Here is an 18,724-nt window from a genome sequence, read left to right as displayed (position 1 = left end):
TTTGTCGATTTTTGTCACAAAATTTGTGTCTTCCCCTCTTCGACAAAATGCTTTGATATTTTTTATGAAATTGTGGTTTCTTGTAGAGTGTTTTGGGCCGCTCCTTGGATTTCTAGGGCGAATGGTGTTCTTGCAAATCTACTACATTTTTTGATGATCTTTTCACAAAATTTTGTGAGTCCTCATCATTGCATCGAGGCTTTGATGATTTTTCCACAAAATCATGATGTTATTTTGGAGTTTCTTTTGACGATTTATGGCAAAATCGCGACTTCAAGGTTTTTGTGCTGATTTTTAATCAACGAAAATTGATGTTTTTTAAGGAGCTGTTCATGGCATTTGGATAATGGGAGGGAATCTTCATTACCCAGCATTATGTTTGAAGGCAACCAACACATGCTTACAATTTTCAAGTCGCAGGATCTTGTATTGTCTGCAAAGAGTTCATAACACAATACTTTTTGGCACAACTCTGTAAAAATTTAGGACAATTGGTGTCATTAGTAGTATGATCATTAAGGGAGGGTGTTAAAATAGTTATGTAATGTTTCTATAATGGTCATTTATTTAGTATCTTTCTGTTTGATAATGAGTTCTTATTTAGAATTTTTCTTTTCCATCTTCCATCTTTATCTTAGAAACTATGCATGTAATCTCTACTTAAGGAGCATTCCTCCTCCTTTGATTTATATTGAATATTAATCGATTATCATTTCATAAAAACTATTAAGTGTATTTTTGTCCTTGTATCTCCAAACTTTGAGTTTGATGAATCTCATCTGATGAAGACCCATCTGAAACAATAGGGTGTGTGGCTCACATACAAGTGGAACATAAGGCGATAGTTTTTGCGATCAAGGATGATCGATTGACATGTGTGGTATAGTGTGATCAATTATTTTGGTTCACATTGAGATTTACTTTGAGTTCTAGTTGACTGATTGTACAGGTTTGATTATTTTGTTAAATGTTCTTGAAGCCGACTTGCAAGCAATATAATCCCTTGTTGCAGATAAATAAGATCAAGAGGTTTGGTCATTTTGAGATGGAACACAAAGGTCAAGATTTTAATGTGAAGGATATATTAAATTCACAGATGGAATGCACAAGATTAAGTTACACAATATAAGTTCATTATAAAAAAATATTTCATCTTATGGACATAGGTTCTGAAAAGGAACTTTCTATTTCACCCCCCTCGGGGTTACATTTATTTGCTGTGATCTTTTCTTATTTATTGAATGACTGTTCTTGTATTTCACATTATTATATATATGATATGGTCAATACATATTTTGGGTGTGTAAGGCATATTGCATGCCAATTTTGACATGAGTTCATTTTTCGTTATATAGATATTGGAACTGAGACCTAATTTCAGGATTAGAAAATATTTTATGTTGTTAAGCTTTTAACTTGTCCTTTCTTAATCCTTCAGGCTGGAAATATTTTGGTTGACAATAGTGGTGCAGTTAAGTTGGGGGATTTTGGTGTCTCTGCTTGCATGTTTGACACTGGTGATAGACAAAGATCCAGGAATACTTTTGTGGGGACCCCTTGCTGGTGCATGTTTCTAAATCTAAACTTTCTGTACTGAAATTCTCAATTATGAGTTTTGTTTTTGTGCGTAGTGTTAAACTTCTAATGTGGAAACTACTAAATATGTTTTATTATTGGATTTATTATTAATACATTATACAGGATGGCACCTGAGATTATGGAGCAAATCCATGGTTATGATTTCAAGTGAACATCTCACTCCTTTTTCTATTTTGTTTCTTCTTAGTGCCTCATTATGATGGTGAATCCTATAATATAACTTTTGTAACTATCCTACCTTGAATTGATTTCATGTAGAGCCGATATATGGTCATTTGGAATCACAGCTTTGGAGCTTGCCCATGGTCATGCTCCATTTTCCAAGTTCCCTCCAATGAAGGTAGAAACTACTTCCATTTTCAAATTTATCAGATTTCGACAATACATTTGAATTTCTAATAAGAGTGAGTAGATTTATACAATCCATAATTATGATCTGAAATGCTGTTTCTGTATTTGATTGTGTATGTATTTTGTCATCAACATTTTGGATCACACTCCGTGATCCATCATCAGGATGTGATTATTGGAGTTATTACTTGTGATTAACGCTATTGTTTGTGCTGTAGGTTCTCCTTATGACATTGCAGAATGCTCCTCCAGGCCTGGACTATGAAAGGGATAAAAGATTTTCAAAAGTATGATGTTAAGTTGGAGTGTTATTCGTGATTTTGTCTATCATACCCAATGTTCATAACTCATGATTTTCTGTGGCCAGCCTTTCAAGCTAGTAATACCTCTTATATTATTGTTGTTCCAGGCTTTCAAGGAAATGATAGCTTCCTGCTTAGTAAAGGATCCAACAAAGCGGCCATCTGCTGAAAAGCTTTCGAAACTCTCTTTCTTCAAACATGCACGATCTAGTGAGTACTTGGCCCGTACTGTACTGGATGGTCTACCTCCACTAGGTGATCGCATTAGGGCATTAAAGGTTAGCTTTAAGCACATATAACTTTGTACATACGGTAATGGTTTTCTGAGTTCATTTCCTCGCTTTTGTTTTATGCATGTTTCCTTGTCAGCTATGGAACATCCCAAATTATTGAAATTGATGCTTTTGCTTCAGGAAAAAGAATTAGATAGACTTGCACAAAAGAAAATGCCTTATGAAGAGAAAGAAGAGATATCACAGGTATGTTTGTGCATAATGGTCCTTTTTGAGTCATTAATTAACCTTCAATTATGCACTTTAGTCACCTAATGTGTTTTCAATATATTGTTTTGGAAAATAGAATGGCTTACTCAACCATTTCTTTCTTCATACTGTTTTTTTCTTATATCTAACATGTTTCATATCTTGGTAGTTTGTCTAATGATTGTAATGCAATACAATGACCAAACTAGTTAATTTTTTTTTAAGTCCCATTTAAATTGACTCATGTCCACTTTAAACTGTTGCACCTAGTATTTCTATAATAGTAATATTCAATTTAGACTTTAGGAATGGTGTCAACCCTTTGGCACAACCTTACATTCTTGCACTAAGCTCTGTAAACTCTCTATATCATGACAAATACCTAGACCCCAACCTATCCCTAGGAGAACCAATTTTATGGCCTTGTCAAACTACCTTATAAAAGAATCAAAGGCTTTATAATTTGTGGCACACTTCAGTATAAGGAATTTATTGTAACGATTTGAAATGGGATTCCCAAACTTGTTCCTCTCAAAATCATGCACTAGTACAAAATTTAAAAAAATAACATCCATCTCTTTTATCTCTTCTCCCTGAAAAAAAAGATGGATTCCATCTTATATTGTACAATACACGAAAGTATCAATTGCCATCATCCAGGCATTATCTATGGCAACGACCATAAACAATGGATTGATCTTTTAACATTAGAGTTCTAACTAAGAGTTAAACCTATGTAAGAATAAATCAGGGTTTAACTTTTATTTGTTTTACTAGTTTCTTCTGCACTCTTTGCCTCTATTTTGAATTGAATATCAATAACAAATTTCTTACTCATACAAATATCGAAATTAGACTAATACAAGTTCTTTATGAGCAAACGAATCATGAATGGACAACAAAGAGTCACTACTTTTAAATCAACTTTTATTTAGAAAACCACCTCTATGTTAGAAGCCAACCGTGGAAAACCAGTAACAACTTAGAATCCCACTTTCTGTCACTACTTTGAAATCCACTTTTATTTAGAAAACCACCTCCATGTTAGAAGCCAACTGTGGAAACCAAGAGTAACAACTTAAAATCCCACTTTAGATGTCACTACGGGGAACTGAACTGAGGTCTGCATAATGAAACCCAATATTCTAACCATTTAATCTAAAAACCTCAGACATTTCTTTGTTATTGTTTTATAGGATCTATATTCTTCGTCTAAAATCATGTAATGCCATTCTAATTTTAGAGATCTTATTCCTGTTAGCTCTATCCTATTATCAAATGATTACTCAATTCTTATCCATTCTTTACAAATTAATTATAAAATCAATTTAGATCATTAAACTTCGTCATAAAATTATTATTTTGAAAATCCAATGGTTAAAAGTACTTAGATATTCTAACTCAAATATCACAGCCAATCCCAATTAATGATTTTCTGGGTCATTCTTTAATAACTTTGGTACTAGCCTTAGTCAAAATCATTTACATGCATAAATCATATATTTTAAGACTCCAATATCCCGATGAGAATATTCTTTTTAAATAGTCTGTATAAAAGAATTGCACTCCCAAGATATAATAAAAAGGTTTCCAATTTCCTTAATACACTTATTGTCTATTTTTTGTTGAAAATATCCACAAAATCGTGTATGTAATTTTTATCTACTTGTCCATTTACATTGATAACCGATAAGTATTACATTATATTAAGTGGATTGTTCTTATTTTACCATAACATAATGAATCTATTTGTAAGCTATTCTTAGTTGATCTTTGTTAGAAATGGAAAAAGAAATATGTAAATAAGCAAGACCAGGAAAGAATCTAAGAGAGTTAATGCATGAAAAGATGTTACCATAAAATAGGAGAGAGAAAGCTTCAAGCTCCAACACCATGAGACAAGATATTTGGAAAGGGGAAAGCAAAGAAAACCCCTTGTGACATTATGAATGAGGCATGAAAAGCCTAAGAAGAAAAAGAGAGAGAGCAAGAGAGCAATGGCTCATACAATAATTGAGAAGAGGAAGAAACCTCATTGTTAAATGAGAGAAGAGGGTCATCTCTTAAATAGAGATGAGAGAGAGGAGTTAGAATGTAACTCCCATGTCTATGAATGCCACCATTCATAAGTGTGTGAGGCCAAGTGTGAGATTCCTCTTAAGGAGGAATAATCTAAAATTAGAAATTACAATATATATTTGTCCTCACATATTCCACTAGATGACAAAATAAGATGTAGTGGAAAAAGGACAAAAAAGAAATATATTAGGATACCTTGGCTTATATCCTAATATATTACAACAATAAAGAAAGGAGTTCTAACCTTGGTTTATAAACACACCAAGGAAAGATTACAACTTCTAACACCCCCCTTTAATCTTTACTTGGGGTAATTACATCAAAGGGTATTAAACCCATAATTTACAAAAATCTGCAACTTAATCTTCAATATGAAGTAATTTGATTGTCTTCAAGCCATATGGTACATTTGCAGATCCAAGAGAAGTACATGAGTCCTTTGAAAGTGGAAGCATAGACACCTCTTCATATGTGGAAAACCAAGAAGGTTCTTTGATGGACCACCTGAAAAACAGAAGAACAACAAGACAAATATCCACAAGTAGAATTTCCTCTTATATTCAAATTAGAAATCCTTTTGAATGAGGATAAGAAAATTTTCATAGAGACATAGAGGAAAATAAAACATGTGACCACAAAACAATGGAGATAACCTGATATCAAGATAAATTATATGCTCAAAAAATTGTCAACAAGGACAAATTGAGTAAAAAGCTTGATCAATGCTCTCATGAAAAGAATATTATACTAATGCACAAATGACCACAGACAAGGCCAACTAATGAAACGTGCATCAACATTGCATCAATCATGTGGATATAGACAGTCCACTTAATGAATCATCCCACTGCAAGTTAATGGGGGCATCCCTCTATAACGTGCATGACTCATGATTTAAGCAATAATGTATGCAGATCATTATCACATTAATATAGGAAAATAACATAAAGGAGAGACATGCTGATCAAATTAGAATTATCATGATATGATAGGATAATCAAAAGAATGGATTATGAGGATATAACAACAGATTGCCTTCAAATTGGATCAAATCATCTGAATTTGGAGAGAAAACTCCAATAATAACATCCTCTTCATTGAGGAACAAAAATGGAACAAGATGGAGGGAAACTCCATAAAAATATTATCCTATCAAAATGGAACAGATAGGATCAAATGGAGGGAAACTCCATATAAAATGAGTGCATACCAATATAGGATGGAGGAATACTCCATGGGCCAGATAAGGAAACTATGTATCAGTTATATTGAGGGGACCTACATAGTTAACCTTGAAAAAATATTAAGCTCCCTATGCAACTCAAAAAAAATATCATATAAATCGTGTATATCAATGGTATAATACCATAAAGTGCCAACATGGGCATAGAACAATGCTATAAAAGCATAAAAGTGCAGCTATGGGCACATCAAAATATCAAAATGAAGGCAAATGTGTAAGATTACTCATAATCCAATCAGAATTAAGTAAAATGATTTAAGGAAGATCAACTAAATATAGATATCAGGTATAAAACGCCATTGAGGGTAAACATGAGTACTCAATTCATTTTGTGAAGGTATAAATGATGGACCCACCATTAAAACAAGAATCCTCCTGAATTATTATAAATGAGGATATTTAAAAAAAACTTAACTTTTTATGTTAAAAATAAAAATAACTTTGATTAGTTTTAATTTTTAATTCTAAGATAACTTCTCAAAAAGAAAAATCCTCCTTAAACTTCTCCCTATTCTTACTTAAAACCATGTATAATAGTAAGAGAGATTTAAAATAAAATATGGCACTGGTGTTTGAGCTGTCTGACTATGAATGATTATATGCCAAAAATAGGTTGACAAAAGGCAATGATAAAAGCAAATGATACCTCTGTCAAGAGCTCAAAAAAGAAAAAGAATCTTGCATGCTAAAAAAAGGTTTTGACAGCTATAACGATATGGACGAGTTTGAAGAAATGATGGCAAAGCGCAATCTTCCTCCTCGTCCACTACAAAGCCTCCAAATTAAAGTATTCGCTTTTTGTGAGTATGCAAAAGCAAAAGCGAGCAAAGTGTAACAGCGGCAAAGAATGAGCATATCACTACAATAACCCCAACTATCTTCAACCGTGATTTTCTATCTTTGCAGAAAATCAAAAAAGATCAGGGTGTATATGATCTCTATGCCGAGACCTATGCCATTTATCGTAGCCACAAGTATACTATTCGGTTTTACAATAGGCAATCCGTACAAGACCCACAGTGCACAATTCAGAATCGTCATAGCATATGGAATCCCTGAAAACCCTCGCGTGTTTTTCCATTTGATTATCTTGTAAAAGGTCGAATCTGGCCGAGAGGAAGAGGAAATGAGAGTTGGATCAGGGGCAGAGTAATAGAGGCGCACTTCTTCCCTGAAACCCAAACTAATACTGCCATTGTCTCCCTCGTTGGCCTCAACGATTGCCTTTGCCACCGCAATGCCTCTCCCGGAGGCAAAAGTGAGCACAGTAGGAAACCCTGAGATGAAGTGCAGGGGACGCATATCGAGTCTCGACGTCTCATCAAAGGGGCCAAGTTGCAGTTGATCTCCCGGGCAGAGGCGCACCTATGTTGGCGAGGGCGGCTCCGGGAACATTGTTAAGATGGTCCACAATGGTATTGAGTATGGGGATATGCAGCTGATTTCCGAGGCTTATGATGTGCTCAAGCATGTTGGGGGTTTGACGAATTAGGAACTTGCAGAGGCTTTTGCAGAGTGGAATCACGGCGAGCTGGAGAGTTTTCTGATTGAGATTATAGCAGATATTTTTACTGTCAAAGATGAGCACGGCATCGGGGAGCTCGTCGATAAGATTTTGGACAAGACTGGCATGAAGGGGACCGGAAAATGGACGGTGCAGCAGGCCGCTGAGTTGTCGATTGCCGCGCCAACTATTGCGGCTTCGCTGGACAGTAGGTATCTGAGCGGGCTCAAGGAGGAGCGCGTGGCTGCAGCTAAAATATTCGAAGAAGCAGGGTTAGGGATACGGCCTTTGAGCTTGATTTCTGGTGTGAACAAGAAGCAATTGGTGGACGATGTGCGTAAAGCTCTGTATGCCTCCAAGATCTGTAGTTACGCCCAGGGAATGAATCTTCTGAGGGTTAAGAGCATCGATGGGGTGGGAAAATCAATTTGTTAGCCCGATGAACGGGCAAATGCAGAAATTTTGTATGTGATTCACACAATTGTAACACTAAAAAATGGCAGCCAAAGAACCTCGGCAAACAGCAATGCAACTCAATAACAAGTCAGCACGAAAAATCTTCAATATACCATTAAAGAGGCTGTCCGATAAGACTGAATCATACTTAAGAAATTTTTAAAAAAAAAATTAATCACAATTTTTAACAAACATTGATATCAAGATAGGAAAACCCTTTGGCGGCAAGCCTTCCAAAGGGGGTTAGATGAAAAATAATAGAAAATAAGAAGTAACCTGCACAAATTAGAGCAAACAGAAGTTAATCGGGTTTGGCGGTAAACCAGCCAAACTCAAAAAAAAATTCAATTTCTTCCATCTTAAGAAGATTAAAGAAGAAATTAGTGAAATCTCTCTCAAGAGTCTCCTTCGAATTGTACCTTCATGCAAACACTCAAAACAAAGATTAAACTGCTCTGATACCATGTTAGAAATGAAAAAAGAAATATGTAAATAAGCAAGACCAGGAAAGAATCTAAGAGAGTTAATGCATGAAAAGATATTACCATAAAATAGGAGAGAGAAAGCTTCAAGCTCCAACACCATGAGACAAGATATTTGGAAAGGGAAAAGCAAAGAAAACCCCTTGTGACATTATGAATGAGGCATGAAAAGCCTAAGAAGAAAAAGAGAGAGAGCAAGAGAGCAATGGCTCATACAATATTTGAGAAGAGGAAGAAACCTCATTGTTAAATGAGAGAAGAGGGTCATCTCTTAAATAGAGATGAGAGAGAGGAGTTAGAATGTAACTCCCATGTCTATGAATGCCACCATTCATAAGTGTGTGAGGCCAAGTGTGAGATTCCTCTTAAGGAGGAATAATCTAAAATTAGAAATTACAATATATATTTGTCCTCACATATTCCACTAGATGACAAAATAAGATGTAGTGGAAAAAGGACAAAAAAGAAATATATTAGGATACTTTGGCTTATATCCTAATATATTACAACAATAAAGAAAGGAGTTCTAACCTTGGTTTATAAACACACCAAGGAAAGATTGTTTCTAACACCCCCCTTTAATCTTTACTTGGGGTAATTACATCAAAGGGTATTAAACCCATAATTTACAAAAATCTGCAACTCAATCTTCAATATGAAGTAATTTGATTGTCTTCAAGCCATATGGTACATTTGCAGATCCAAGAGAAGTACATGAGTCATTTGAATGTGATCAAGTGGAAGCATAGACACATCTTCATATGTGAAAAATGAGAAGGTTCCTTGATGGATCACCTGAAAAAAAAACAACAAGACAACTATCCACAAGTAGAATTACATTGAATGGTGCAGTTAGTAAAAAAAATGAAGTTATAATAATTTAATCAAGGAGGAACTAAGAGAGATGAGAATAAATGAATTAGTTCACCAACATGCAATGGAGTTAACATGATATCTAAAATAAGTCATAGGCTCAAAAATGATCATAATATGGGTCAAAATGACCATTCTTTATGCAATAAATCTCTCATGAAAGAAACATACTAATGCACAAATGACCACAGACAAGGCCAACTAATGAAACCTGCATCAATATTGCGTCAATCACATGGATATAGACAGTCCATTAATGAGTCATCCCACTACAGGTGAATGGGTCATGACTCCAGCACCTATATGACCCACGATCTAGGCAATAAAGTATGCAGGACATTATCACATTGTATATTTATCAAAAAAAGATATAAGAGAGACAATAATAAATAAGTAGAACGTGTGCCTCAAGCACCAAATAATTCAAGTTATAGTTTTTCCAAGAATAATTGCTGAAGTGGACCAAAGGAAGGGTTTATGAGGAGTAACAACATATTGCCTTCAAATAAGAAATCCATCATGGACAAGCAACATCATTGCCATGAGGAAAAACATCAACATGGGTCAAAACAACTTTCTCAAATAGAGTCTCCAGCATAGGAGTGCTCCAAGATATGGTAGCCTTGTCACCTATACACTAAAAAATGAGCAAAGTGTAGGAAGTCATACCATGATTAAATCAAAACTAGGAGCATACACCAAGGAGATAAAGAGATTGAAATGGGAAATCCCCATAAAATATCATCCTCGCATTGAGGAACAACATGGAGAGAAACTCCATAAATATCAACCTTTCAAAGTAGAGCATATAGAATCAAATGGAGGGAAACTCCATGTAAATATTAATCTTTCAAAGTGGAATCAATAGAACCAAATGGAGGGAAACTCCATATAAAATGAGTGCACACCAATATAGGATGAAGGTATACTCCATGGGCCAGATAAGGAAAACTATGTATCAGTTATCCTACATAGTTATCCTTGAAAAGAATGGTTCCCTATGCAACTCAAAATATCATATAAATCAATGGTATAAAACCATAAAGTGCCAACATGGGCATGGAACGATGCTATAAAAGCATAAAACTGCAACCATGTGCAGATAGATCAATTAACTCAAATCATTAAATAATGAAGGCAATAGTGTAAAATTACTCATAAACTTGAATAATTGAAATAAAAAGAAGTATTTGGAAGAGCAATAGCATAAATTATTAGTTAAAATCTCCATGCAAGGTGAACACAAGTGAGAAGAGAAAAAGCATGGGCCCACCATCAAAGACAAGAATCCTCAAAAAGGAATTATAAATGAGGATATTTAAAAAAAACTTAACTTTTTATGTTAAAAATAAAAATAAAACTTTGATTAGTTTTAATTTTTAATTCTAAAAAAAACTTCTCAAAAAAAATCCTTAACTTCTCCTTTTTTACATAAAATCACTTAAAGGAGTAAGAGAGATTTAAAATAGAATATTGCACTTGTCTGACAATGAATGATTTCATGCCAAAAATAGGTTGACAAGAGGCAATAATAAAAATAAATGATACTTCTGTCAAGAGCTAAAAAAAGGAAAAGAATCTTGCATGAACAGACAAGAAAATGTTACAACAGACACTGCAACATCTAAATAAAGGAAGAAGAAAACTGATACCAATTAAAACTGCTCTTGTTCATCATTATTGTTTGTATCACCATGTATTATGTAAACATGGCTTTTCAAACGCAGTCCGGGCCAGCGGGCTCTGAAATCTTTGTTGGCAAAGTGGAAAGAGGGATCCGTATGAGCGATTGCTCTTGTTGCTCAAGCTTACGATGAGACTCTCCATGATCTTCTACAATGCACCTTTGCTGGTCTTTCTAGTTAATTATGCTAGCAAATTTTTGGCATAAGTGTGATCATTTGCCATAAAACCATTGTCCCCTATTTTTTTGTTCGAGTTTTAGCCATTATAGTATGGGGAACCGTTCAAAGCAGAGATCGGGTGGGGGAAAAGGAGATATAGAAAGGTCAAAAGAAGAACCTCATTTGTCTGGTGCATATATACGGAGCCTGGTGAAGCAGCTTTCCTCCCACAGAAACCATACATCAGAAGAAGGTGGTAGTATATGCAGAGCTAAAAAGGGTAGTGATTATCTAATGCAAAAACCCAATGAAGGAGCTAGATCTCTTGTAGTGAATGACAAAGAAGGGTCATCTAAGATTATCAGATTTGAGACACATTTGGAGAGTGGTCAGCAGGATTTTAAGTCTTCCAATGTGCATGAGGAGCAAGACAAAAATACTAAGGGAGCAAAGAAAGCACCTTCCTCCTCCTGTGAGGATGGTAAAGTGAAGAAGAAAGTTAGAAGGAGGCTACACAGTAGCAGACCTTATCAGGAACAACTTCTGGATATGGCAGAAGCAAGGAGAGAAATAGTTACAGCCCTCAAATATCATAGAGCTTCCATGGGTACTGCAATCTCCAAACAAAGCACAAGCAGCCCCTCCAAACAAACAAACACCAAGTACAGAAGGAATACAAAAGGTCATCAAGGAAACAACAGATGCGACGCTTGAATTCTCAAGTCAGATATTTACAAGCCCAACGAGGCCGTAGCCATGGCAGTGTGTAAGCATCAGTTCTCTTGGGTCCTCAAATATCATAGAGCTTCCATGGGTACTGCAATCTCCAAACAAAGCACAAGCAGCCCCTCCAAACAAACAAACACCAAGTACAGAAGGAATACAAAAGGTCATCAAGGAAACAACAGATGCGACGCTTGCATTCTCAAGTCAGATATTTACAAGCCCAACAGAACTGATGCTTACACACTGCCATGGCTACGGCCTCGTTGGTCTTGTAAATATCTGACTTGAGAATGCAAGCGTCGCATCTGTTGTTTCCTTGATGACCTTTTGTATTCCTTCTGTACTTGGTGTTTGTTTGTTTGGAGGGGCTGCTTGTGCTTTGTTTGGAGATTGCAGTACCCATGGAAGCTCTATGATATTTGAGGGCTGTAACTATTTCTCTCCTTGCTTCTGCCATATCCAGAAGTTGTTCCTGATAAGGTCTGCTACTGTGTAGCCTCTTTCTAACTTTCTTCTTCACTTTACCATCCTCACAGGAGGAGGAAGGTGCTTTCTTTGCTCCCTTAGTATTTCTGTCTTGCTCCTCATGCACATTGGAAGACTTAAAATCCTGCTGACCACTCTCCAAATGTGTCTCAAATCTGATAATCTTAGATGACCCTTCTTTGTCATTCACTACAAGAGATCTAGCTCCTTCATTGGGTTTTTGCATTAGATAATCACTACCCTTTTTAGCTCTGCATATACTACCACCTTCTTCTGATGTATGGTTTCTGTGGGAGGAAAGCTGCTTCACCAGGCTCCGTATATATGCACCAGACAAATGAGGTTCTTCTTTTGACCTTTCTATATCTCCTTTTCCCCCACCCGATCTCTGCTTTGAACGGTTCCTCATACTATAATGGCTAAAACTCGAACAAAAAAATAGGGGACAATGGTTTTATGGCAAATGATCACACTTATGCCAAAAATTTGCTAGCATAATTAACTAGAAAGACCAGCAAAGGTGCATTGTAGAAGATCATGGAGAGTCTCATCGTAAGCTTGAGCAACAAGAGCAATCGCTCATACGGATCCCTCTTTCCACTTTGCCAACAAAGATTTCAGAGCCCGCTGGCCCGGACTGCGTTTGAAAAGCCATGTTTACATAATACATGGTGATACAAACAATAATGATGAACAAGAGCAGTTTTAATCGGTATCAGTTTTTTTCTTCCTTTATTTAGATGTTGCAGTGTCTGTTGTAACATTTTCTTGTCTGTTCATGCAAGATTCTTTTCCTTTTTTTAGCTCTTGACAGAAGTATCATTTATTTTTATTATTGCCTCTTGTCAACCTATTTTTGGCATGAAATCATTCATTGTCAGACAAGTGCAATATTCTATTTTAAATCTCTCTTACTCCTTTACGTGATTTTAAGTAAAAAAGGAGAAGTTAAGGATTTTTTTTGAGAAGTTTTTTTTAGAATTAAAAATTAAAACTAATCAAAGTTTTATTTTTATTTTTAACATAAAAAGTTAAGTTTTTTTTAAATATCCTCATTTATAATTCCTTTTTGAGGATTCTTGTCTTTGATGGTGGGCCCATGCTTTTTCTCTTCTCACTTGTGTTCACCTTGCATGGAGATTTTAACTAATAATTTATGCTTATTGCTCTTCCAAATACTTCTTTTTATTTCAATTATTCAAGTTTATGAGTAATTTTACACTATTGCCTTCATTATTTAATGATTTGAGTTAATTGATCTATCTGCACATGGTTGCAGTTTTATGCTTTTATAGCATCGTTCCATGCCCATGTTGGCACTTTATGGTTTTATACCATTGATTTATATGATATTTTGAGTTGCATAGGGAACCATTCTTTTCAAGGATAACTATGTAGGATAACTGATACATAGTTTTCCTTATCTGGCCCATGGAGTATACCTTCATCCTATATTGGTGTGCACTCATTTTATATGGAGTTTCCCTCCATTTGGTTCTATTGATTCCACTTTGAAAGATTAATATTTACATGGAGTTTCCCTCCATTTGATTCTATATGCTCTACTTTGAAAGGTTGATATTTATGGAGTTTCTCTCCATGTTGTTCCTCAATGCGAGGATGATATTTTATGGGGATTTCCCATTTCAATCTCTTTATCTCCTTGGTGTATGCTCCTAGTTTTGATTTAATCATGGTATGACTTCCTACACTTTGCTCATTTTTTAGTGTATAGGTGACAAGGCTACCATATCTTGGAGCACTCCTATGCTGGAGACTCTATTTGAGAAAGTTGTTTTGACCCATGTTGATGTTTTTCCTCATGGCAATGATGTTGCTTGTCCATGATGGATTTCTTATTTGAAGGCAATATGTTGTTACTCCTCATAAACCCTTCCTTTGGTCCACTTCAGCAATTATTCTTGGAAAAACTATAACTTGAATTATTTGGTGCTTGAGGCACACGTTCTACTTATTTATTATTGTCTCTCTTATATCTTTTTTTGATAAATATACAATGTGATAATGTCCTGCATACTTTATTGCCTAGATCGTGGGTCATATAGGTGCTGGAGTCATGACCCATTCACCTGTAGTGGGATGACTCATTAATGGACTGTCTATATCCATGTGATTGACGCAATATTGATGCAGGTTTCATTAGTTGGCCTTGTCTGTGGTCATTTGTGCATTAGTATGTTTCTTTCATGAGAGATTTATTGCATAAAGAATGGTCATTTTGACCCATATTATGATCATTTTTGAGCCTATGACTTATTTTAGATATCATGTTAACTCCATTGCATGTTGGTGAACTAATTCATTTATTCTCATCTCTCTTAGTTCCTCCTTGATTAAATTATTATAACTTCATTTTTTTTACTAACTGCACCATTCAATGTAATTCTACTTGTGGATAGTTGTCTTGTTTTTTTTTTTTCAGGTGATCCATCAAGGAACCTTCTCATTTTTCACATATGAAGATGTGTCTATGCTTCCACTTGATCACGTTCAAATGACTCATGTACTTCTCTTGGATCTGCAAATGTACCATATGGCTTGAAGACAATCAAATTACTTCATATTGAAGATTGAGTTGCAGATTTTTGTAAATTATGGGTTTAATACCCTTTGATGTAATTACCCCAAGTAAAGATTAAAGGGGGGTGTTAGAAACAATCTTTCCTTGGTGTGTTTATAAACCAAGGTTAGAACTCCTTTCTTTATTGTTGTAATATATTAGGATATAAGCCAAGGTATCCTAATATATTTCTTTTTTGTCCTTTTTCCACTACATCTTATTTTGTCATCTAGTGGAATATGTGAGGACAAATATATATTGTAATTTCTAATTTTAGATTATTCCTCCTTAAGAGGAATCTCACACTTGGCCTCACACACTTATGAATGGTGGCATTCATAGACATGGGAGTTACATTCTAACTCCTCTCTCTCATCTCTATTTAAGAGATGACCCTCTTCTCTCATTTAACAATGAGGTTTCTTCCTCTTCTCAAATATTGTATGAGCCATTGCTCTCTTGCTCTCTCTCTTTTTCTTCTTAGGCTTTTCATGCCTCATTCATAATGTCACAAGGGGTTTTCTTTGCTTTCCCCTTTCCAAATATCTTGTCTCATGGTGTTGGAGCTTGAAGCTTTCTCTCTCCTATTTTATGGTAATATCTTTTCATGCATTAACTCTCTTAGATTCTTTCCTGGTCTTGCTTATTTACATATTTCTTTTTTCATTTCTAACATGGTATCAGAGCAGTTTAATCTTTGTTTTGAGTGTTTGCATGAAGGTACAATTCGAAGGAGACTCTTGAGAGAGATTTCACTAATTTCTTCTTTAATCTTCTTAAGATGGAAGAAATTGAATTTTTTTTTGAGTTTGGCTGGTTTACCGCCAAACCCGATTAACTTCTGTTTGCTCTAATTTGTGCAGGTTACTTCTTATTTTCTATTATTTTTCATCTAACCCCCTTTGGAAGGCTTGCCGCCAAAGGGTTTTCCTATCTTGATATCAATGTTTGTTAAAAATTGTGATTAATTTTTTAAAATTTTTTTTCTTAAGTATGATTCAGTCTTATCGGACAACCTCTTTAATGGTATATTGAAGATTTTTTGTGCTGTCTTGTTATTGAGTTGCGTTGCTGTTTGCCGAGGTTCTTTGGCTGCCATTTTTTAGTGTTACAATTGTGTGAATCACATACAAAATTTCTGCATTTGCCCGTTCATCGGGCTAACAAATTGATTTTCCCACCCCATCGATGCTCTTAACCCTCAGAAGATTCATTCCCTGGGCGTAACTACAGATCTTGGAGGCATATAGAGCTTTACGCACATCGTCCACCAATTGCTTCTTGTTCACACCAGAAATCAAGCTCAAAGGCCGTATCCCTAACCCTGCTTCTTCGAATATTTTAGCTGCAGCCACGCGCTCCTCCTTGAGCCCGCTCAGATACCTACTGTCCAGCGAAGCCGCAATAGTTGGCGCGGCAATCGACAACTCAGCGGCCTGCTGCACCGTCCATTTTCCGGTCCCCTTCATGCCAGTCTTGTCCAAAATCTTATCGACGAGCTCCCCGGTGCCGTGCTCATCTTTGACAGTAAAAATATCCGCTATAATCTCAATCAGAAAACTCTCCAGCTCGCCGCGATTCCACTCTGCAAAAGCCTCTGCAAGTTCCTGATTCGTCAAACCCCCAACATGCTTGAGCACATCATAAGCCTCGGAAATCAGCTGCATATCCCCATACTCAATACCATTGTGGACCATCTTAACAATGTTCCCGGAGCTGCCCTCACCAACATAGGTGCGCCTCTGCCCGGGAGATCAACTGCAACTTGGCCCCTTTGATGAGACGTTGGGACTCGATATGCGTCCCCTGCACTTCATCTCAGGGTTTCCTACTGTGCTCACTTTTGCCTCCGGGAGAGGCATTGCGGTGGCAAAGGCAATCGTTGAGGCCAACGAGGGAGACAATGGCAGTATTAGTTTGGGTTTCAGGGAAGAAGTGCGCCTCTATTAGTCTACCCCTGATCCAACCTTCATTTCCTCTTCCTCTCGGCCAGATTCGACCTTTGACAAGATAATCAAATGGAAAAACACGCGAGGGTTTTCAGGTATTCCATATGCTATGACGATTCTGAATTGTGCACTGTGGGTCTTGTACGGATTGCCTATTGTAAAACCGAATAGTATACTTGTGGCTACGATAAATGGCATAGGTCTCGGCATAGAGATCATATACACCCTGATCTTTTTTGATTTTCTGCAAAGATAGAAAATCACGGTTGAAGATAGTTGGGGTTATTGTAGTGATATGCTCATTCTTTGCCGCTGTTACACTTTGCTCGCTTTTTCTTTTGCATACTCACAAAAAGCGAATACTTTAATTTGGAGGCTTTGTAGTGGACGAGGAGGAAGATTGTGCTTTGCCATCATTTCTTCAAACTCGTCCATATCGTTATAGCTGTCAAAACCTTTTTTTAGCATGCAAGATTCTTTTTCTTTTTTGAGCTCTTGACAGAGGTATCATTTGCTTTTATCATTGCCTTTTGTCAACCTATTTTTGGCATGTAATCATTCATAGTCAGACAGCTCAAACACCAGTGCCATATTTTATTTTAAATCTCTCTTACTATTATACATGGTTTTAAGTAAGAATAGGGAGAAGTTTAAGGAGGATTTTTCTTTTTGAGAAGTTATCTTAGAATTAAAAATTAAAACTAATCAAAGTTTTATTTTTATTTTTAACATAAAAAGTTAAGTTTTTTTTAAATATCCTCATTTATAATAATTCAGGAAGATTCTTGTTTTAATGGTGGGTCCATCCTTTATACCTTCACAAAATGAATTGAGTACTCATGTTTACCCTCAATGGCGTTTTATACCTGATATCTATATTTAGTTGATCTTCCTTAAATCATTTTACTTAATTCTGATTGGATTATGAGTAATCTTACACATTTGCCTTCATTTTGATATTTTGATGTGCCCATAGCTGCACTTTTATGCTTTTATAGCATTGTTCTATGCCCATGTTGGCACTTTATGGTATTATACCATTGATATACACGATTTATATGATATTTTTTTTGAGTTGCATAGGGAGCTTAATATTTTTTCAAGGTTAACTATGTAGGTCACCTCAGTATAACTGATACAGAGTTTCCTTATCTGGCCCATGGAGTATTCCTCCATCCTATATTGGTATGCACTCATTTTATATGGAGTTTCCCTCCATTTGATCCTATCTGTTCCATTTTGATAGGATAATATTTTTATGGAGTTTCCCTCCATCTTGTTCCATTTTTGTTCCTCAATGAAGAGGATGTTATTATTGGAGTTTTCTCTCCAAATTCAGATGATTTGATCCAATTTGAAGGCAATCTGTTGTTATATCCTCATAATCCATTCTTTTGATTATCCTATCATATCATGATAATTCTAATTTGATCAGCATGTCTCTCCTTTATGTTATTTTCCTATATTAATGTGATAATGATCTGCATACATTATTGCTTAAATCATGAGTCATGCACGTTATAGAGGGACACCCCCATTAACTTGCAGTGGGATGATTCATTAAGTGGACTGTCTATATCCACATGATTGATGCAATGTTGATGCACGTTTCATTAGTTGGCCTTGTCTGTGGTAATTTGTGCATTAGTATAATATTCTTTTCATGAGAGCATTGATCAAGCTTTTTACTCAATTTGTCCTTGTTGACAATTTTTTGAGCATATAATTTATCTTGATATCAGGTTATCTCCATTGTTTTGTGGTCAC

At 35.7% G+C, this 18,724-nt stretch overlaps 2 protein-coding genes and 2 pseudogenes across 4 annotated transcripts in view; 3 read left to right on the top strand and 1 right to left on the bottom strand.

Moving 5' to 3' along the window:
* Window positions 1–18,724, top strand: part of LOC149575143 (uncharacterized) — a 114,710-nt gene that overhangs the window by 38,952 nt on the left and 57,034 nt on the right. For all 3 annotated transcript variants that reach the window (XM_089815007.1, XM_089815008.1, XM_089815009.1), the window contains 6 exons: window positions 1,439–1,563; window positions 1,702–1,746; window positions 1,858–1,939; window positions 2,169–2,237; window positions 2,360–2,530; window positions 2,666–2,731. In XM_089815007.1, the coding sequence (XP_089671133.1) occupies window positions 1,439–1,563; window positions 1,702–1,746; window positions 1,858–1,939; window positions 2,169–2,237; window positions 2,360–2,530; window positions 2,666–2,731 (558 nt within the window). The remainder of the gene's footprint in view (window positions 1–1,438; window positions 1,564–1,701; window positions 1,747–1,857; window positions 1,940–2,168; window positions 2,238–2,359; window positions 2,531–2,665; window positions 2,732–18,724) is intronic.
* LOC149575146 (6-phosphogluconate dehydrogenase, decarboxylating 1, chloroplastic pseudogene) lies at window positions 6,772–7,995 on the top strand (annotated as a pseudogene).
* LOC149575145 (hydroxyproline-rich glycoprotein family protein) lies at window positions 11,327–11,929 on the top strand. Its single transcript, XM_089812318.1, has one exon. It carries the CDS (start codon window positions 11,327–11,329, stop codon window positions 11,927–11,929), a length of 603 nt encoding a protein of 200 aa, XP_089668444.1.
* Window positions 16,169–17,392, bottom strand: LOC149575144 (6-phosphogluconate dehydrogenase, decarboxylating 3, chloroplastic pseudogene; annotated as a pseudogene).

The sequence above is a fragment of the Cupressus sempervirens genome, chromosome 2 (genome assembly GCF_028749045.1).
Source record: "Cupressus sempervirens isolate cs-2001-9-10 chromosome 2, ASM2874904v1, whole genome shotgun sequence".
Lineage (NCBI taxonomy): Eukaryota > Viridiplantae > Streptophyta > Pinopsida > Cupressales > Cupressaceae > Cupressus > Cupressus sempervirens.
Note: the sequence above shows the minus strand (reverse complement) of the source record. Positions and strands in the feature narration are given on the sequence as shown.